Source organism: Rhinolophus sinicus, chromosome 7, assembly GCF_057876585.1.
Source record: "Rhinolophus sinicus isolate RSI-liver-muscle chromosome 7, RSI-T2T, whole genome shotgun sequence".
NCBI classification, from domain to species: domain Eukaryota; kingdom Metazoa; phylum Chordata; class Mammalia; order Chiroptera; family Rhinolophidae; genus Rhinolophus; species Rhinolophus sinicus.
The window spans coordinates 51,991,433-52,008,557 of NC_142507.1; the positions used below are offsets into that span (position 1 = coordinate 51,991,433).

General features: G+C 47.8%; 1 protein-coding gene across 2 annotated transcripts; it reads right to left on the reverse strand.

Annotated features, from left to right (window-relative positions):
- Positions 1–9,877: 9,877 nt before the first annotated feature.
- ENSA (endosulfine alpha) lies at positions 9,878–16,719 on the reverse strand. Of its 2 annotated transcripts, XM_019740007.3 has the most exons (4): positions 16,521–16,712; positions 14,688–14,813; positions 13,240–13,406; positions 9,878–10,611 (listed from the first exon to the last, which is right to left on the reverse strand). In XM_019740007.3, the coding sequence occupies exons 1-4, from the start codon at positions 16,575–16,577 to the stop codon at positions 10,596–10,598; spliced, it is 366 nt and encodes a 121-aa protein (XP_019595566.1). In that variant the 5' UTR covers positions 16,578–16,712; the 3' UTR covers positions 9,878–10,595. The 2 variants fall into 2 exon arrangements, with proteins under 2 accessions (XP_019595566.1, XP_088655720.1); XM_088799594.1 differs by lacking the exon at positions 9,878–10,611 and having other exon boundaries at positions 12,050–13,406; positions 16,521–16,719.
- Positions 16,720–17,125: the final 406 nt, after the last annotated feature.

The following is a 17,125-nucleotide window of genomic DNA, read 5'->3' on the forward strand; positions in this document are numbered from 1 at the left end:
AGTACGTCCAGGAGCAATGATTGGAGGAAAGGAGAATGGTTAGGACAAGTGGAATGAGACAGAGAGAGCCTCCAACACCTGAAGAGTTTTAATGAGGGTGAAGATAGGAGTCAATTCCAAGGCGTTGGAGTTATTCAGGAAGAGACTAAAGGATCCCTCGCCAGGGATGCTGTGGAAAAGATTGAATCAGGAAGAATGACTTGTAACTGTTCTTCAAGGTTCCAACAAACTTTAATTAAAACTCCCTTGGCTTCAGCCAGATTTACCAGGCCCCAGACCCCTACAAGTCTTTTCTTTGGAGTTGTGTTATTATGGAGAGGATGTTAATCTTTCAAAGGTTCTTCGGCACACTACAAACTGGAAGAAACAGTGTCAAGTCCATGAGTGCCAAATATATGCCTCAGAATACAGAGATGATTATAGCTGAAATGCTTACCAAGTACCAGCTGAGGGGATATAATAAAAATCAGAGTTTAATTTTGTCTCCCCTTGCCTCTGCAAACTTTATTTCAGTGGGAGAGGGTTTTACTCTGACTTGGATGAAAATTTCAGCACTCCTCCTAACATTTCATCACCCTTAGGTAACAGCCTTGCAATCATTTTAAGTAGCAAAACACACTTGATTCAGCAATATATTAAGAAGCTCATCAGTTTTCGTCACACGTGAGAATAGCTCCAGCACCCCAGCTAGGGTCAGTATAACTTGCCAGCTTGCTGTTGTGGGCGAGGGGTAGTTGGTTTCTCTCCTTCGGCTCCACGTCCTCCTCCCCTTGCTAGATGCTGACACTGATGCCTTCAAGAATGGAAAAGGAAGAAGGAGGGACGTTCTTAGTGGCTTCGTGCTGTCTAGGCCTGGCTGAGGCTGACAGCTGACTGTCTCATGGGTGTTTGTGTGGACTTATCACAGGCTTCCCTGCTGAGCCTTTCCAACGGCAAATGTCAGCTTCCCCAAAGTGAAATGATGCATTGTATTTCTATGGCCACCCCTCCACTTCTCACCCTTTGGTTTTCCAGAGGTCCATTCTACATGGAACCCTTTGTGAAAAGTCCCACTATGCTTCCAGGAAGTTCTCAAGTAGAATTTAAACTGGCTCCATGGTTGGTCCCCAGGACTCATGTATATTCGACCCTTTGTCAGAAGGGAGTGCAGCTACTTCCAAGATGTAGCTTCTTTGTTACCTCAGACTCCATTGTTAGCCGACCTTAGCTTTGAAATTCCTCTGCCATGAGTCATACAGTCTCATGTTCACCCCCTACCCAGGGACAAATGCTTCAGTGGCCCCTCGAGGCCCCTCTTTCTTAAATGAACAAGTAAACTAAAGGTTGGATTGATCTAGAACTGGGGAGTGGTGAGGTAGCTGGGAGCAAAGAACAAAAGATAAAGTGAGCAAGGGTGTGGAACTCTCTCTTGAGATCCCCGTCCATGGAGCCCAAGGTAGACAGGGAAAGAGCTGAAGCCGGGAGGAGGTGGGAGACAGGAGCTGTATTTGGCCCAAAGTAATGGCTACTTCTCTTGAGGAGTGGGAGGTACTCCCCCCTCTCCTTGAAATGGGATCAGGCTCGTGATGCCAGGTGGGAGTAGCTTTCTCCACAGAAATCTTGTGTGTAAACCCCATCTCCTACTCTTGAAACAGGGGAGGGGGTTTCAGAATCGTAGAACTGGTCCTTGGTCATTTCTTTTCAATGTCTGCCTGATGTCGCCCTTTGGAATTTCATATCTATCATATCTTGGTACCCCAGCTGAACTATCTAATTTAAAATCTGAAGTGTAAAATGTAGTAATCTCCTTTATCAATCTTGCTTTCCCTCCTTTCCCATTGCCTCCCTACAGTCTATGTATATGATTTAGTCACACTTCACTGGCCAAGTCATAGCATCGTCAGCAAGTCGCTCTACCATAATCTGGCCACACCTCCCTTTAGTGATAAAAAAGCACAGCCAACGCCTAGGCAACATGGTAACGACCCACTGCCCAGACACCCTCCCTCTTGGCTCCAAACCCATTTCTCCGTGAGGTTGTACACAGGTCATATGGTTTGGTGGGGCCGCCATGGACTCCAGAACCTGTCAATTACCAAGTGACCTTAGATAAATTACCTTTTCTGAGCCTCACTAAAATTCTGCAAAATAGTCTTACCTTTTAATTCAGAATTTAATGTTGAATTACACAATTAATGCATAGGTATGCTCTTTATAAAAAAGCAAAACATTTCAGATGAGATTAAATTTCCTTTAATTACCACTTCCCCTAACTCCCCTCCCGATGACAGCACAATTCTCAGTATTTTATCTTTCAGTCTGTTTTCACTCAAATCTGTTTTTGTTTTTTACGTGTAAAAAATAGGATAGTGATATCTATTCTGTGAGACATAACAGAGGTGAAAATGTAAGGTGTATCGTATTTTCTTCTATTTCCTCAGTGTGTTGGGAGGAGCTGAGACCCCTTGCAGGATCATAGCTCTACACTAAGTTCAAGGTGAAGAGAAATCTTACCTATTCCCAGGGGTGGAACTACCTGCCCTCTATCTGGTATTAGAAAATACCAATGTTTTTTGTTTATTTTCCTCCCCCCAAATTCAACAGAGGTCATGCACAGAATCTACAGTAGGAACAGAGCAGGGTCTTCTCTACACAGCACAGCCAGTCTCTGCCTGCACAGGAGGAGGGCAGCTGGAGCCCAGGGCCCAGAGGGCATTCTGCTTCCTCTGCACTCTTCCATTTCAGCCAGGCAAGGAAGACTTTGTCTTGTGGCTTCTCTTCCCTGTGGCTTTCACTTCAAATTGCAGAAAGAAAGAGATCATATGCCCAGATCCCTGCCCCCAAAATAAAACAGCTTTCTAGCTGAGTACAACAAAGACAAAATACAAAGCAACTGTCCCTCCCCCCAGTTCTGCCCTCCATCACTCCACAGGACAAGGGACACTCCCACAACGGCATTTTCCTACTGTCAGAGAAGAAGCACAAGCAGAGGTTTCCAAAGGCACTCGTGGCTGGTTCTCAGGTGCCCGAGCAGGATTTTATTATAGCGTAAAGAACAAATTCCATTTATTGAGCACCTATTCTGCCAGCCATGACACAAGTTTCTTTACAAATAATATCTAATTTAACAAAAGCCATAAGATGTTTGTATTATAATTATCCTCATAGTACAGATGAAGTGACATATTATGACTGAGGAAGGCTCACAAATGTTAATTCTATTCTTAAGCTGTGACTTCCCGAGAGCATTCTGGAAGCTCTGAGAGCATTCAGAGGAGATATTTAAGAACAGTACTGGTCAGTGGGTAGTGGCATCGGGGAGCAGGAATGAGAAGCAAGGAAATGTGGGGAGAATAGAAAAGGTGGGGTAGTAGCAAATGAAGAGGAAGAAAAACGCATGCCAATCACTCCTACCACTCAGGCTGGGCCATGGGTGTGTGTGTGTGTGTGTGTGTGTGAATAAATCTCCATAGCAACCATCTGGTTTCTGTCTTTCTAAGACAACACAGGCTTGCAGTGACTAAATATGGGTAGGCACTTGTGAGGATGAGTGAGGGCTGGGGAAGGGAAGTGGGACAGCTGAGTCAAGGGGAAACTATGCAGAAAAGGCAGATTCCTCATCTATCCCACCGAGCCCACTAAGGTAGGAAAGGGGCTTCAGGCCCTGCTCGCCCCTTGATGCACAACAGTCACAGTTAGGAGCTTAGCCTGCATACGTGCTGTCTTATTTTAACCAATTATGTAAATTCCTATCCCGTCAGGGGGATCCCCTTGGTGCAAGAGGCAAGGATAGAAACTTCTGCTTCCCATTTTCACCCCAGGTGCCACTTTCGGGTAGAGAGAGGTCAGAGGATCCCCTCTGATGTAGGCGTGGTGGCCCCAGAGGGGAAGGTGAGGGACAGAAGGCAGGCACCAGGGTGCAGGAGGAAGGGTGGGCACTGCCGTGAGGATTAAATGGGCCCAGGCCTGAGTTACGAGAGCCCGCAAATTGAACTGAGAACCAGCACACTGGTTCTCAACCAGGGGACTCCCGGGGACATTTGGCCACGTCTGGGGACTTTCTGATAGCTCTGACTGAGCATCTAGTGGGTAGAGGACAGAGATGCTGCTAACATCCTAAAATACCAGGACAGCCCTCACAACAAAGGAGTCTCTGGTCCAAAACGTCCACAGTCCCAGGGCTGAGACCCTGAGTTTGAAGACGCTGGTCCCACATGAGTCCCTTTCCTGCTCCATTGCAGGAATCCCAGTGACAGGTCAAATTACTTGAAGAGGGGACCACAGATGCCAGCTTGCTCCCTGGGGCCCGGAGTTCCTCCCAAACTTCCAACCCAAGCGTTTATTTAGTTTGTTTACTTCTAACAAAAATAAATCTAAGCTAGAGTCCGAAATTCACTGTGAAATCAGCTTCTTGGAGAAGAGGGCCCTGGGTACAGGAAAAGCTGCCTGACAGAGGCTGTGTAACTAATGGGGCAGAAAGTATCTCTTGGCCTCAGTTTCACCATGTGTAAAGTGAGTACAATGAACTCAATGATTTCTAATGTTCCTTTTGTTCCCAAACTCTGTACTTTTGGGGTGTTTCTCGTACTAGTTGTACCCAGTTTGGCTCAATGGAAAAGGATATGAGTCAGAAACACAACGGAGGAAAGTCTGAGGGTGACTCATGTTCCTCGTTACAAAAGGCTTCAGACCTTGAGCTTAATCTCTAACCAGGACTCATGGTCATTGAAACATGCCAGGGCTTTCCCTTTGTATCTCTGAGGAAGGAGTATGCACGTGGGGTGATTTCAGCAACAGTTCAGTTGCCTTTGCCAAAAATAAATCCCCCCATAGATCTTCTGATGTTTGAATTTCTACCATGAGAGTTTTACCTCCAGTGAAAAACATAAATATTCCGGCACAGTATCAATTTGATGTCACTCTTGGGTTTGGGCCGTGAGGGTAGGCGGCTGGTCCTAGGTCAAGAATAATGCTGGTTGATGTAGTCCTAGCAGTTAACAGGAATAATTTGAGAAACGTACATGCTCACTGTCAAAATCTTGAAAAGTACAGAAAGTAGACACACACACCCCCTAAGCCATAATCCTGACAAATAAATTTACGCACTATGTTGGCACATTTCTTTCCTGAACATTTTGGGCATTTTTTTTTTCTTTTTGCTAGTCCACTGAAAGGAGTGTTTATTCAGGAAAAATAGGAAAGCAAAAGCCACCACAGCAGTGAGAGGGCGCGTACACCCAGCTGCCCACGCAGAAAACAACAACAAAAGGCCTCTTTGGGCACTTTTCATCATCCAGGGGACACGGTCTTATTTCTTATTTCATTTCCTCTCCAACAGCAGTTTCTGCTATTGACTGATGCAGTTGCTCCCTGAGGCTCTGCCCTCGGCATCCCATCTTCCAGTTCTCCTATTCTGCTCTCTATTCCCGTCAGAGGTTAGCCTTCATAGGGACAGCGCGCCAATCTTTCTGCTCTATGTGCTTTCAGTCCCGTGGCTTCACTAGATTATCTTGAAGTCCACACAGTCTATTATCTGGACTTCTCCTCCAACCTCTAGACTCATAAACCCAATAGCTTACTGGTCAGCTACTCCTGGGTGTCCTACAGGCACCTCCAATCAACCCTTGTGCCAAAGAGAACTCATTATCTTCCTGGCTAACCATGTTCTTTCAGGTGCCTTCTCAATCTGGGTTACAGATCATCATTTACACGGAAGCCTATTAGCGTCCTGTCTCTTCCCAAATCCCGTATCCCACAAGTTCTGTTGATAGTACTTTCCCTCTGTCTCTTGTATCTGCCCACTCTTCTTCATCCCATTGTCAGTCCTCAGTTCCTACTCAGATCTAACCTCTGGTACTGTCGGCAATGTAATCGTCTCCCTGATAACGCTACTGGCCCACGGTAAGAACTTACTACGTGGAGTGCAGCACAGAATTGTCCACCCAGGGGTTTCCTTGTTACTTCCAACTTGTTATGCCACAAACTGAACCCACCGTCTTCCTCTTCACACCAGCCATTCCGCTTCTCAACTGTCCCATCCCAGTAACGGCACTTCTCACATCAACTTGACCCTCTCCAATCTCTTCCGCACACAGCAGTCAGAAAGATTATTCTAAAGAGCCAATGTCATTCCCTTGGTCAGCATCTTTAGAAAACATCTTTCATTGCCTCCAGGATGAAGTCCAAAGGGCTTTGTGCTCCGGCTCTTGCTTCCCTCCACCCGTGTCTGGCCGCGTCCCTTGTAGGCTATGCTGCAGCTACTCTGTTATTTCGTTTCCAGACTGGAACACCTCTGAATCTTTTACGCACCGTTCCTTCCCCCTGGGAGACCCCTTTTCTCAGCCTCACACTTTTACCTGACTAAGTCCTACTACTCCATCAGATTTCAGTTTAGCAGCTATTTTCTGTGAAAGGATTTTCCTGACTGTTCCCCCACCTCCCTGAATTAGGTGATTGCACACGCTCTGCCAGAGCATTTTGTGCTGACCCCCTTCTGAGCCCCAAATCCCTATATTCTAATTGTCTACCTATCTGTATTAGGTCCCCTATAGTCTGTAAGCTCCTTGAGGGCAGGAACCATACCTTAGGTGCTGTTGTAGCCTCCGAAGTAAGGGCTTTACCTGCTTCATTTTGTTTCACCATCACGACCACCCTTTGTGGTAGGTACCAATCATTCCTAGTTTACAAATAAGTAAATGAAAGCAAAGAGAGTTTAAGAAACTTGTCCCAAGTTATCAAAAATGTATCAAAACAGGGTTTGATACCAGGCAGCTTGCCACCAGAACCAGCCAGTCCATCACTAACTCCATCACTTGAAGTCCCTTCTCCACATGATTTGACAGGGACTTGTCTAAGACACAGATCTGGCCCAGCCTCCTCTTTGTCATCCCCTCCGTGGTTCTGGGCCTGCTCCACGCCCTACCCTTTGACCTGGCTCCTGTCCCTTCCTGGCCTGCTCTCCAGCCACTGCCCAGGACTACTGCTACTGCAGAAATATTAGGTTGGTGCAAAAGTCACTGCAGTTTAAAAGGTTAAAAATAATTGCAAAAACCGCAATGACTTTTACAGCAACCTAATACCACAGGTTTTCATCCTTCTCCAAGTGTTGGTCCCTCTACCAAAATGCCCCTTTCCCTTTCCCTTTCCAGAGAAATCCTGTTCATCCTTCAGAACTTACTCCATGAAATGAAACCGTTCCTGACCCCCATCTTCACTCGCAGGAGCTGTGAGACTTGGGCAAGTTACTGTTTTAGATTTCACATTTATATAAAGGCAATGGAAAGACAACCTACTTCACAGAACCTTTAAGGTTAAACCTTAAAACCTTTAGCAATTATTGATTACGTGTCCCTATTCCTCTGTGCAGCGAGGCCTCTCCCCATGCAAGTGTAACACTAATTCTTCATGTGCAGTTTCTCCACCAGAGTATAATCGCCTTGAAAGAAGCTCCCACATATCACACATCTCACATTTTAGCACAGTGTCTGGCATATAGTGGCAACTTACTCAATGATAATCGAACTGGACTTTTTAAATACTACCCATCTTTCAAGGCCCAATTCAGTTTCCATTTCCTCCACTAATACTTCCCTAATGACTAAGCCCTCTGGATGTTCCCTTCTCAGAATTTTCACCACTGCCTGACGAAGCGTCTGCTATCTTGCATTATATTCTATGTAGAGGTGTTGTCTCAATGAGGCTTCAAGTTCTTCCAGAGCATACACTGCCCCTTACATTGCTTCTCTTCCCAAGAACAGCTAATTTGTCCAGTTGCAGAGTGAATATTCAGGACTTGTGAATTACAATATTTCTGGGGAAGCACGGGAGCCACCACCCTTATCAGTAAGTCACCCGCTTTTAAGAAAGTTCAGCTAACAACTCATTTCCTTACTCTCCCTTAGTTCTTGAAATTCTGCTCAAAACTACATGAATTTGCTTTTATTTGTATGCCATTGTCCTGTCTTCACTTCCCCCTGGGAAGAAATCTTCCCTTTTCCTTGTTAAGCTCCGTCGAGGACCGGTAGAGGGCGCGAGACACACACACACACACACACACACACACACACACACGAGGGTGCTGTGCGACTGCTGTGGGCTCACTGTATTTACTGAAGTCAATGGCAACTCTGAGTTACTTTTCTTTTGCCTGCATTTTCCATGCCCAGGCCACACCGGCTTAAAATTCATGCTGCTGGACAGTAACAACGGCCACTTCATCCCTGAAACCCTGTGTATCTGATGGCTGAGAGGCTTGTCAGCACAATCGTCACTCAGCCAAGTCGGAGGCGTGGAAGAACCGATGACGATTTTAGAAAGCACCGAGCTCAGCCACCCGGCAGGAAGAGCTAGCACGTGAAGCCCTGCACAGCCGCTCTGCCCTGGCGGCCTAGCCCTGCGATATGGGGACTGAAGGAGAAGGAACTGGCCAGCTTGAAAAACTGAAAGAAAGTCAGCCACAAACATTTCTTGGCTTCCCAGGATTCCTAAGGCTGCAGCTTAAAACTAAGAAGCAGGGAAGCCAGGAATAATGGGAAAGTCACATAAAAGCCTAGATATTTACTCCAGCTCTTCAGTAAACTAGCTTTGCCTGTTTCTTGTACGTTACTTTATGAGTAACTTATTTCCATGCCTCAGCTTCCTCACCTGTATTAAAATGAAACGGCACTGAATGGCCCCACACTAGTCTCCCAGATCTCATTCCCCAGCTGTGACTATGTGGCAAACACACTAGGGACAACAGGCTCAGAGAAGCCAAGGGATCGGATTCAGGGGCACAAGGCTAAGAACGCTCACTAGCCCCACCTCAGTGAAGTCTACGCGTTTCTATTTGTGTGTGAACCCTAGCTTTAATACGGGTTTGTACTTTTTGAAATACATGAACTTTTCCATATTTTCTTCCAGCTACACAATACACCCCACAAAGGTAGCGAATGCCTTTCTTGAACGTATCTCCAGACCACCTCGGCGTCTATGCTGTTCAGAAAGGCCAATGCTTAGGAGGCATCCCAGACCCCCGGCTAACTCAGGAGAGCAAGTCACCAACATGCCCAGTAGTTGAAAACGTCTTTGGAGAGCATCTGATTAAGGAGAAAGAATGAGTCAGATACTGAGAAGCTTCCTTCTCCAGTTTAGAAGCACCCCTCCCCCTCTCTAAGATGGAGAGTTCTCTGGAACATGTCGCCTGGACCTTGTTTATCTTCCTGGATGTGTACTCATTTGAGAAGCCAATCATTTGGGAAAAGACCACGATACACTCTCCCAAGCAAACCTGGGCAAAATGGGCAGGCGGTTTCAGTCTACCAGTGTGAGTGTTGGTGGGGCCGGGGACAGGCAGGTGTGAGTTTGCTTCCCCTCTGGTGACATTTCTTTTGCATATAATATATTCACAACTTGTTTTTAACTTCAGTGGCAGGATTCCAGGATGGTCTGGACATGGTGAGGTAAGAAGTCACTCTGCCTCCTGCTGGCCACACGCAGTAAGGCTTGAGTTCCCTCTCATTGCTAGAGGTCACATTTCTCCTTCAGACCATGTGGACTTGTGAAGGAAGGTAAGACAAAGGGAAAAGAGAGGGCTTCCTTTTTTGCTGAGGCTGGACTACGCTTTTGGTGTGAATAAACCATTTACATCAAACATCCTCACCTTCCTCATTTTGAGCCCAAACCTGCATTTGCTATGGGAACCAAAGGATGGACAGGAATCAGGAAAAACCCTGCTCTGTATGACAACATTGCTGCTCCCTCTCGAGTGATGGAAGTGGGGAGCCCAGCCACCTCCCCTATTAAGGGACCCTGTTCTTTAGATACTCAGGGCCCCACACCAGCTTCTCCCGATTGGTGTCTTCAGTCTTTTCTTCCCTTTCCCCAAACCCCAATAAAACACACCAACTGCTTCAGAGAATTTCTGGGTTGGTTTTGTTGTGGGTTTTTTTCTTTTTTCTTTTTTATTTCAAATACTGAAAAAGTCCCCTGGGCTCTGTGGGGCTCCCCACACTCACTGCCCTTCTCCCCACAGCAGATCTGTTTCAAGGACTTTTTTTTTTTAAATAAACAATTAACATTGCGTTCTCAGCTTGCTCTGCAGAACCAGAGGAGCTGTTTGCATCTGTAATATTTAGATGGACAGCTGCTTTTCTCCGACACCGGGTCCCCAGCCACATTCAAGCAAACATGGCATTTTCCTACAGAGCTAAATGGGAACCCCTCATCTTTAGTTTTTTCCACTTCCTCCCCCTCACTCCCACCCCACACTAGCCACATGGTTAAGGGGGAGGACAGTCAGGAATGTTTTGTTCAGTTCCAAGCCCTAATTCATATTCCCCCAAATCTCCCACCCCACACTCTCAAACAACCCTCCCCCACCCGGCTCCCCCGGGATTTCACTGAGACTTCTCCCAACGGTTATTTGGGAAAAAAGGTAAAACAAAAAAGGTTCAAGGTCTTGGTGCTCAGCCCAAGGGGCTCCATGCGCTGGGACACCGACGGGCAGGGGCTTCCGCCTCTGCAGCCCGCGCCCGCCCGAGCCACCTCCTGACCCCTGGCTGCCAAAGCAGGGAGGGGCAGGAGCCAGCACAGGACCGGGGGCAGCGTCTCAGGATCTGGCGGAGCCCCGGGCAGCATCATTCAACTTGGCCACTGCGGACGAACACAGAAGAAGAAAAAGAAAACACTGTCAAGTAATAAGGGAAGACCCCTAAATTCCATCCCAGTCTCTATCCCAAGACTTGTCCACACGTAACAATCGTTAGGCTGCCCGGCATAGGCTTCAATCCTATCCAGAGAGAATTACTGAGAGAGAGAGAGTTTCAGTCTTATCCATGAAACAAAATGTTCTCTGCCTTTTTGGAGATACCCATGAAAACAAAGACAGAGAAACAATTCGTTAGACGCGAACAAAATAACCGGAGGCTTGCAGGGGTGCAAGCTGCCTCCTGGCTTGGAGCAGGCTCGGTTTCACAGGCATGGCCACAGCTGCGTACAGCAGCAGAGACGGCCAGGGCACAGTGAGGTGGGGGCTGCGTGAGGCCAGGGCTGGATGACACACTTGTTGTTCTGAGTGCATTTAATAATCTAGGTTTAATCAAAGCAATTGTGATTTGGGCTTGGAAATGACCCTTCTTGGCTGTGGGACTTAGATACTTCATGCAGTGGAAACGTGGTAGATACAGAATAGAGCTTCTTTGTTTCTTAGCCTTGACGATGACCAGGTGGAGAGAGAGTGGGACCAACAGTTTTCTGGTTTCCCTATTTCTTCTATTCCTTCCTAAAACCAGACTCATTGTAACCTGTTTTGAAGATTCAAACGGACCAATAGAGAAAGCGGCTCAGACAGAAAAGAAAAAAGTACAAAATTCGAGAAGATCGGAGATGAAGAAAACGTACAAAATTATATATATATTTATATATATAATAACATGACATATCTATGTACAACATGGCTGGGACAGTTGAGGAACCTATACAAGGATGCTTGTCATCTTCCCCTCCCCACATGGACTTTCGACTAAGGAAGACAGCATGAGGAAATGGAGCAAGAAACACAAAAATTATATACAATTACAAGTGACAGTCAAGGGGCTTGGGGGCCAGGGAACCCAGGGATCCTGCTCTCTCCATTCCTTCCTCACCAACCTTTTCCTACCCCATCTGAATGACAGCCTGAAAAGTGAATGGACAGTCAGGAGAGAGGCATATACACACCCTCTCCTCCCCCCACACACATTGGCAAGTTCATCAGTCACTCGCTGTGGGCCAAATGTCCGGCCTATCAGAACCTGCGAGGTGAGAGGGCACAGGAGGATTACAGTTCTCACCCCGACCCTCTCTGTGGAAATGAGCGAGCTGCGGTCAGTAAGCTTCAGGCCAAGCTGGGGATCACTGGCCACCACAACCCCTTTCCTCCGCCCGTTCATGAATCATGAATCAGCGTTGCTCCTTCTCATCACACAGGAGCTGGCTGCTGAGCTCGCGGAAGGCGGAGATGGCTCAGTGTTCTCTCTCGCTCCCCACCCCCCTCCCTCCCAGGTGAATCATTTCCTAAGAACCTGCCCCAGAGGCCAGCTCAGTTCTTTCCTTTTCTTCTTGTCTCCCTAACAACACACCTGGCGTCTGATTACATCTGAACGGTGGGATTCCATGTGCGTGACCGAGCATGCCTCCTCAGGCCCACAGCGCAGCTGCCACAGCAGCCTTTGAGCAGCGAAGGCCCAGATGATAGGCCAGGAAAGCGGGTCAGGGCAGAGGCAAGAGGCTTCCAGGTTAGCTTCTTACAAGTTTTCTCTTGCTCCTACGACCATACGTATGAGGCCCTCTTGTCTGAATTTATAACCCCCGAAATGCCCGCTTCCTCTCTACTCATCTAGTCTTCAAACGGTTCCCGTCTGTAGGCTCACACATGGGCCTGCCTCACTTCTATTTTTACAGTGAATAGCAGAGTTCAGGTGGCGGTTAAAGGATTTTAAAATCAGAATCTTCTCCATATTCAACTCTATTTCACAGACTAGGAAATAAGAAATCCTGAGAGGTTAAACGACTTGACCAGGGTTATACAACGCGTCTGCCGAGACTGAGTGGAACTAGAACCCACGGATCTTGATTCCTAAACCAGTGCTCTTTCCACTAATCCACGACACTCTCCAAGTGCTGGGAAAGAGAGAGAAGGCGCCCATTTTGTGTGACTAATGTTCCCAATCAGGGCAAACTGTAAGAGACACAGACTAAGGGAGGTGAAGTGGGCACTGTAGTTTTAGGCAAGCAAATCGGTTTTTCTTTGGGAGGATTCTCTAAACCTGCCATAAAGGAAACACGAAGCAAGAGCAGCCTGCGGGACACAACACTTAGAAGCACAGAAAACAGACCTCATTCCATCTACCTTTCCCAGTGACATCAGGTTAGCCTGGGGATGTGACACCTGCCACAAAGCTTAGCCTGACCTGTGTGGGGATAGTCTCTTCCAAACGGAGGAATCACTTCGCCCCCATTTCTCATATGGAAGTAAAGAGTCTGCAGTACGACCCAATCCTAGTCACCTGCTTCCGGGCCCCTAGCTGGGCTACAGCGACGGTATGGAAATCTCAATCTAAGCAAAGACATGAACTCAGAGCCCCTCTTCAACACACACCCCTTCGCAGCAGCCCCCCACAGAATCAGTCTTTTCTGGCTAGCAAGCTGACAAGGTCTCACTAGGTGCCCGTGCCATCCCTGCCTATGATATATCAATGTCCAGTGGGTGAGGAAGGGGAGGAGAAGGGGGGCCCAGGTTACCCCGCAAGCTTGCTGGTGACGAGCGAGGACTTTCTCTGGGGCAGATCCTGTGGGGTGGGGATGTGGTCGCCAGTCACCAGGTTCTTGTCTGGTCCTGCACTTGGCAGCTGCTTATTCTTCATCTTGGCTTTGGCCATGTTGTAGTCTCCTGAGTCAAAGTACTTTTGCTAAGAGACAAGAGGGAGGTGTAGGTGAGTGAAGCGCGCTGGCCTTCCGCAAAAGTAAGGAGACCCACATCCATTATAAACCCTCCTCCGTGCTGAGATCTTTCAAGCCTTCCTTGAGTGACCACATGCATACATAGCTTTGCATTCGTTACATATATTTACGTCTCCTCCACACGTGTGTTCTGACCTTTTCAGGTATGTACAGTTTCCCAGCTACAGTACCGATGTTTGGAGTTAAGAGCCCCTACATCCTTTGTGGCCTCATCGTTACATGACGATTCAACAAAATTACTAACTTCATTTATAAAGGCTTACTGAGGACCTGTTAGTCTCCAGTGGGCTTGGTGCTGGGCAAACAGAAAGCAGTAAGTAGAAAGGTCACCTGGGGCCACCCAGCAACCAGCAGGAGATCAACCTCCAGCCAACAACCTCAAAAATGGTAACTGTTCTCCCAGACCATGAATAGAAACTGGGCTTGTTCATGAAGATAAAGGGCTTTCCCTCTGACTCCCACTACTCCCACACATGTCCCATGGCTGTGACAGCCTGCCCACGCCTGCCTCGCCTACAGCAAGGTAAACTGCAAATCAGCATCACATCACCATCTGTGACTAAGCCTCAATAACCAGGGTTGTCCACAGGGGCTGTATCACTCTCCGTTTCATCCACACAGAGGAACACACTCGAGTTCAATGACTTATCGTCCCTCGGTCAGCTTTAGGAACCTCTGGGGGCTGGTAAACCGGAACAGGAGCTAGATGGCTATGAAGGCAGATTCTCCCTGGGGGAGGAGAACCACTCTGGACAGGAAAGACAAGCCTCTTGAAGGAGGAAATGGCTAGTGCTCACTTCAAGAGTCTGAAGAAATCTATTCATTTCCAGTTGAGGAAACCTGTAGGACACCCGGTTTGATCTTCTTCTGAAATGATGCACCCCCAAATGTAGCTCCAATCCTAAAAAGTGCAATGCTAAAATTCCCACCATCCAAACAGGCATCTGCCTGGGGACGTCAGCAAGCCAGGCTCTAACATCCTCCCCTCCGTCCCCCAAGCTCCCACACCCCAATGCCCCTACCTTAAGCCTTAACATCCCACACGGGATATCAGAAGATAACTGGTACCGTATCCGAGATTTACAATACTTTGCCTTGCTCTTTACACATTTCTAACTCCTCTCCACTGCTGCCCGATGACAATCTTCCAGGTCAGCATTCAGTAGAGCCTCTACAGGTCCCATCCCCTTTGGCCCCAAAGTAAGAGGGTATGAGATTGTGCCCCGTACCCCTTTCTGGAGTCTCTTCATGAGGAAGTCGGAGCCTCCAGGCTTTTGTCCTAGGCTTGGATATTTGGCCTTTAGCTTTGCCTCCTCGGCTCTCTCAGGGAGAATACCTTCTTTCTCCTGTGTGTCCTGGAGGGAACAAATGGGCCAATAAAATTAAAGACTGAGAAGACACTGCTCCTAATATTTGATAACCTTTATACTATCAACTTTCCTGGCGCTTATTTCACCTAGGTGTGAACACGCTAGCTCCACCCTATTCTTAAATAAAGCTAGACCTTTGTTCAAATCCCTAAAGCTCAAGATGACTGTATTGAGAGAAGAAAAAGACGGGTGCTTTTCATACTACGCCCAGAGAACGACCTACCTCGGTGACCTGTGAGAATTGGGTTAAAGGGAATAACTAAACACAATACTTCAATCACAGAGCGAGTCATAGTGTACTCAGGCCAGGAAAGACAAAGAGAAAAGAGCTTCTGGTGATGCATGCCGAGTAGGAAAAGTTCCCAGGCTGTCCCCAACAGGCAGTACAAGTCAAATGGGAAAGCAAACGGGATGATTCCGCTGAGATGTTGCTTTCTTATTCAGAGTCTAAGACAGTCATCTGAGAAGTCTCTCTGTGGAGGAGGCTAGAGCTATGGGGCCCTCTCCAAAGATCTCCACCTTAGTAATGGGACAACAGTGCTTCAGCATTTCCATAAACATGTGGTAGGAAGGTGGTAAAGCGAGATGAAAATGACACTATTTTTAAGCTCAGGAAAATGAAGATACAGTAGGTTCACTAGTATTTACTCACAATTTTTGCCAAAAAGTCAATACCTTCCCTAGTGGGGCAAGTGATGGAAGTTTGGGGAACATGCCAAGAGCTGAACTGACTTGCAGGGGCTCCCGCTGTTACCCTCCTCTTGCTTTTAGTGGGTCCTGCTGCCCTTTTTTTTTTAGGTGACTTTTTAAATGGACCTCAAGCCAATCTGTGGCTCTTTTTAGTGGAATTACATTCCCTTCTCTTGGAAATCCGGCACAAATATAACACCAGGTGTATTTCATGAACCCCCGAGCCCAATACTAAATCTTGTAAGTCAAATACAAACCCCAAGAAGAGGTTTATTTGGCGTGTTTTCATCACAGAATTGCGGGTGAACTAAGTCCCACTGCCTTGGAAGTCTGAGGGAGGAGGGAATAGGGTGGCGTCTTTCTTGTCACGACTCGCTCGCTGTCTTTTCTAGGATTAACCTCCATTATTCTGTATGGAACTCTAGCCCTCTTCAGTCTTGTTCGGTCCTCACTGAAGGTGGGCAACAGACCATCCCTAACCGTTAAAATAGGTTTTTTGGGAAAGTTGCCGCCTTTAGCTAGCCATAATAATTATTACTCTTCTCCCTTCCCCCAATGCCAGTCCTTTTTAAACGTCTTTATCTAGACCTGTATCTTTCGGAGGATTTAGCTTGCCGGAGTCAGCCTGGTGGATGCGTTGTTTGTTTACCCCTAATAACCAATAACACACAACGCATCCCGGGACCACCAGCCCCCTTTCATTCACCCAGTCTTTCCAAACACCCACCCCGCACCCAAACTCAGCCAATTACAGCACAGCTTCAAGGAGTTGAGCGGTAGGCCTACTGGCCAATCAGGAAGGCTACGGCACTGACTGACACTGGACTCAACTAACCAGCACCAAAGCAGCAAGCCGTGGTGAAGCTCACCCTGCGTGACGCAAAAAGTGGCCAACCTCTGCAGAGCCTGAGACCATGGCGACCAATCCGCACTTGTGGGAGACCGTCTCCCGCCCCATCACAGTCGCCCCCGGCTCGCCCGCCCGCACCCCCACCATTTCACCTGCTTCTCCTCGCCGGTCTCCTCCGCAGGGTTCTCCTCTTCTTGTTTCTGGGACATGGCGGGACCGGGGCTGTGGAGTGTAGGGGGCCCGGGAAGTCAACCGGAGAAGGGAAGGGGGAGGGGAAACGGGGACAACCTGAGCTGCTCCTTCGGCTCCTGTCACTAGGGTTGCTCAGTCAAAATGGCGGCCCGAGCCTGTGACGTTGCGACCGCCCCTTCCTATGGGAGCCAATAGGAGTGGGGTAGCTGGGGCAATGACGTAACGATCTGCCAATAGTCGATGGCAAAAGGTGGGTTCTATGGAGGTGACGGGCAAGCTGGAACACCAATTCGGAAAGAGAGTGAGACGCAAAGACCAATTGGAAGCCCGTGGAGGACGTTAGGGGGCGGTGCTGCGAGCTTTGGCATTTTTTGCTCCGTTGGTGGGATCAAGTGACTTCTTTCAGCTCCCACCGCCCGGTGCCCAGGAGGTTTTTCTGGCGAGCGAAAGAATGTAAACCTTTCATTTTCAGGTGGAGAGGATTAAGCTTTGCGCAGTATTAGCAGAAAATTATCGACCTCCAGAAAATTATTTGGAGGTCAGAGTGGACTGTAAAGTGGTACTC

Excerpts from the sequence above, each read along its gene's own strand:
- ENSA (XM_019740007.3), bottom strand. The coding sequence starts at position 16,577 with ATGTCCCAGAAACAAGAAGAGGAGAACCCTGCGGAGGAGACCGGCGAG. Across the intron at positions 14,814-16,520 it reads AGACCGGCGAGGAGAAGCAG|GACACACAGGAGAAAGAAGG; the intron begins GTGAAATGGTGG and ends TGTTCCCTCCAG. Across the intron at positions 13,407-14,687 it reads TGAAGAGACTCCAGAAAGGG|CAAAAGTACTTTGACTCAGG; the intron begins GTACGGGGCACA and ends CTTGTCTCTTAG.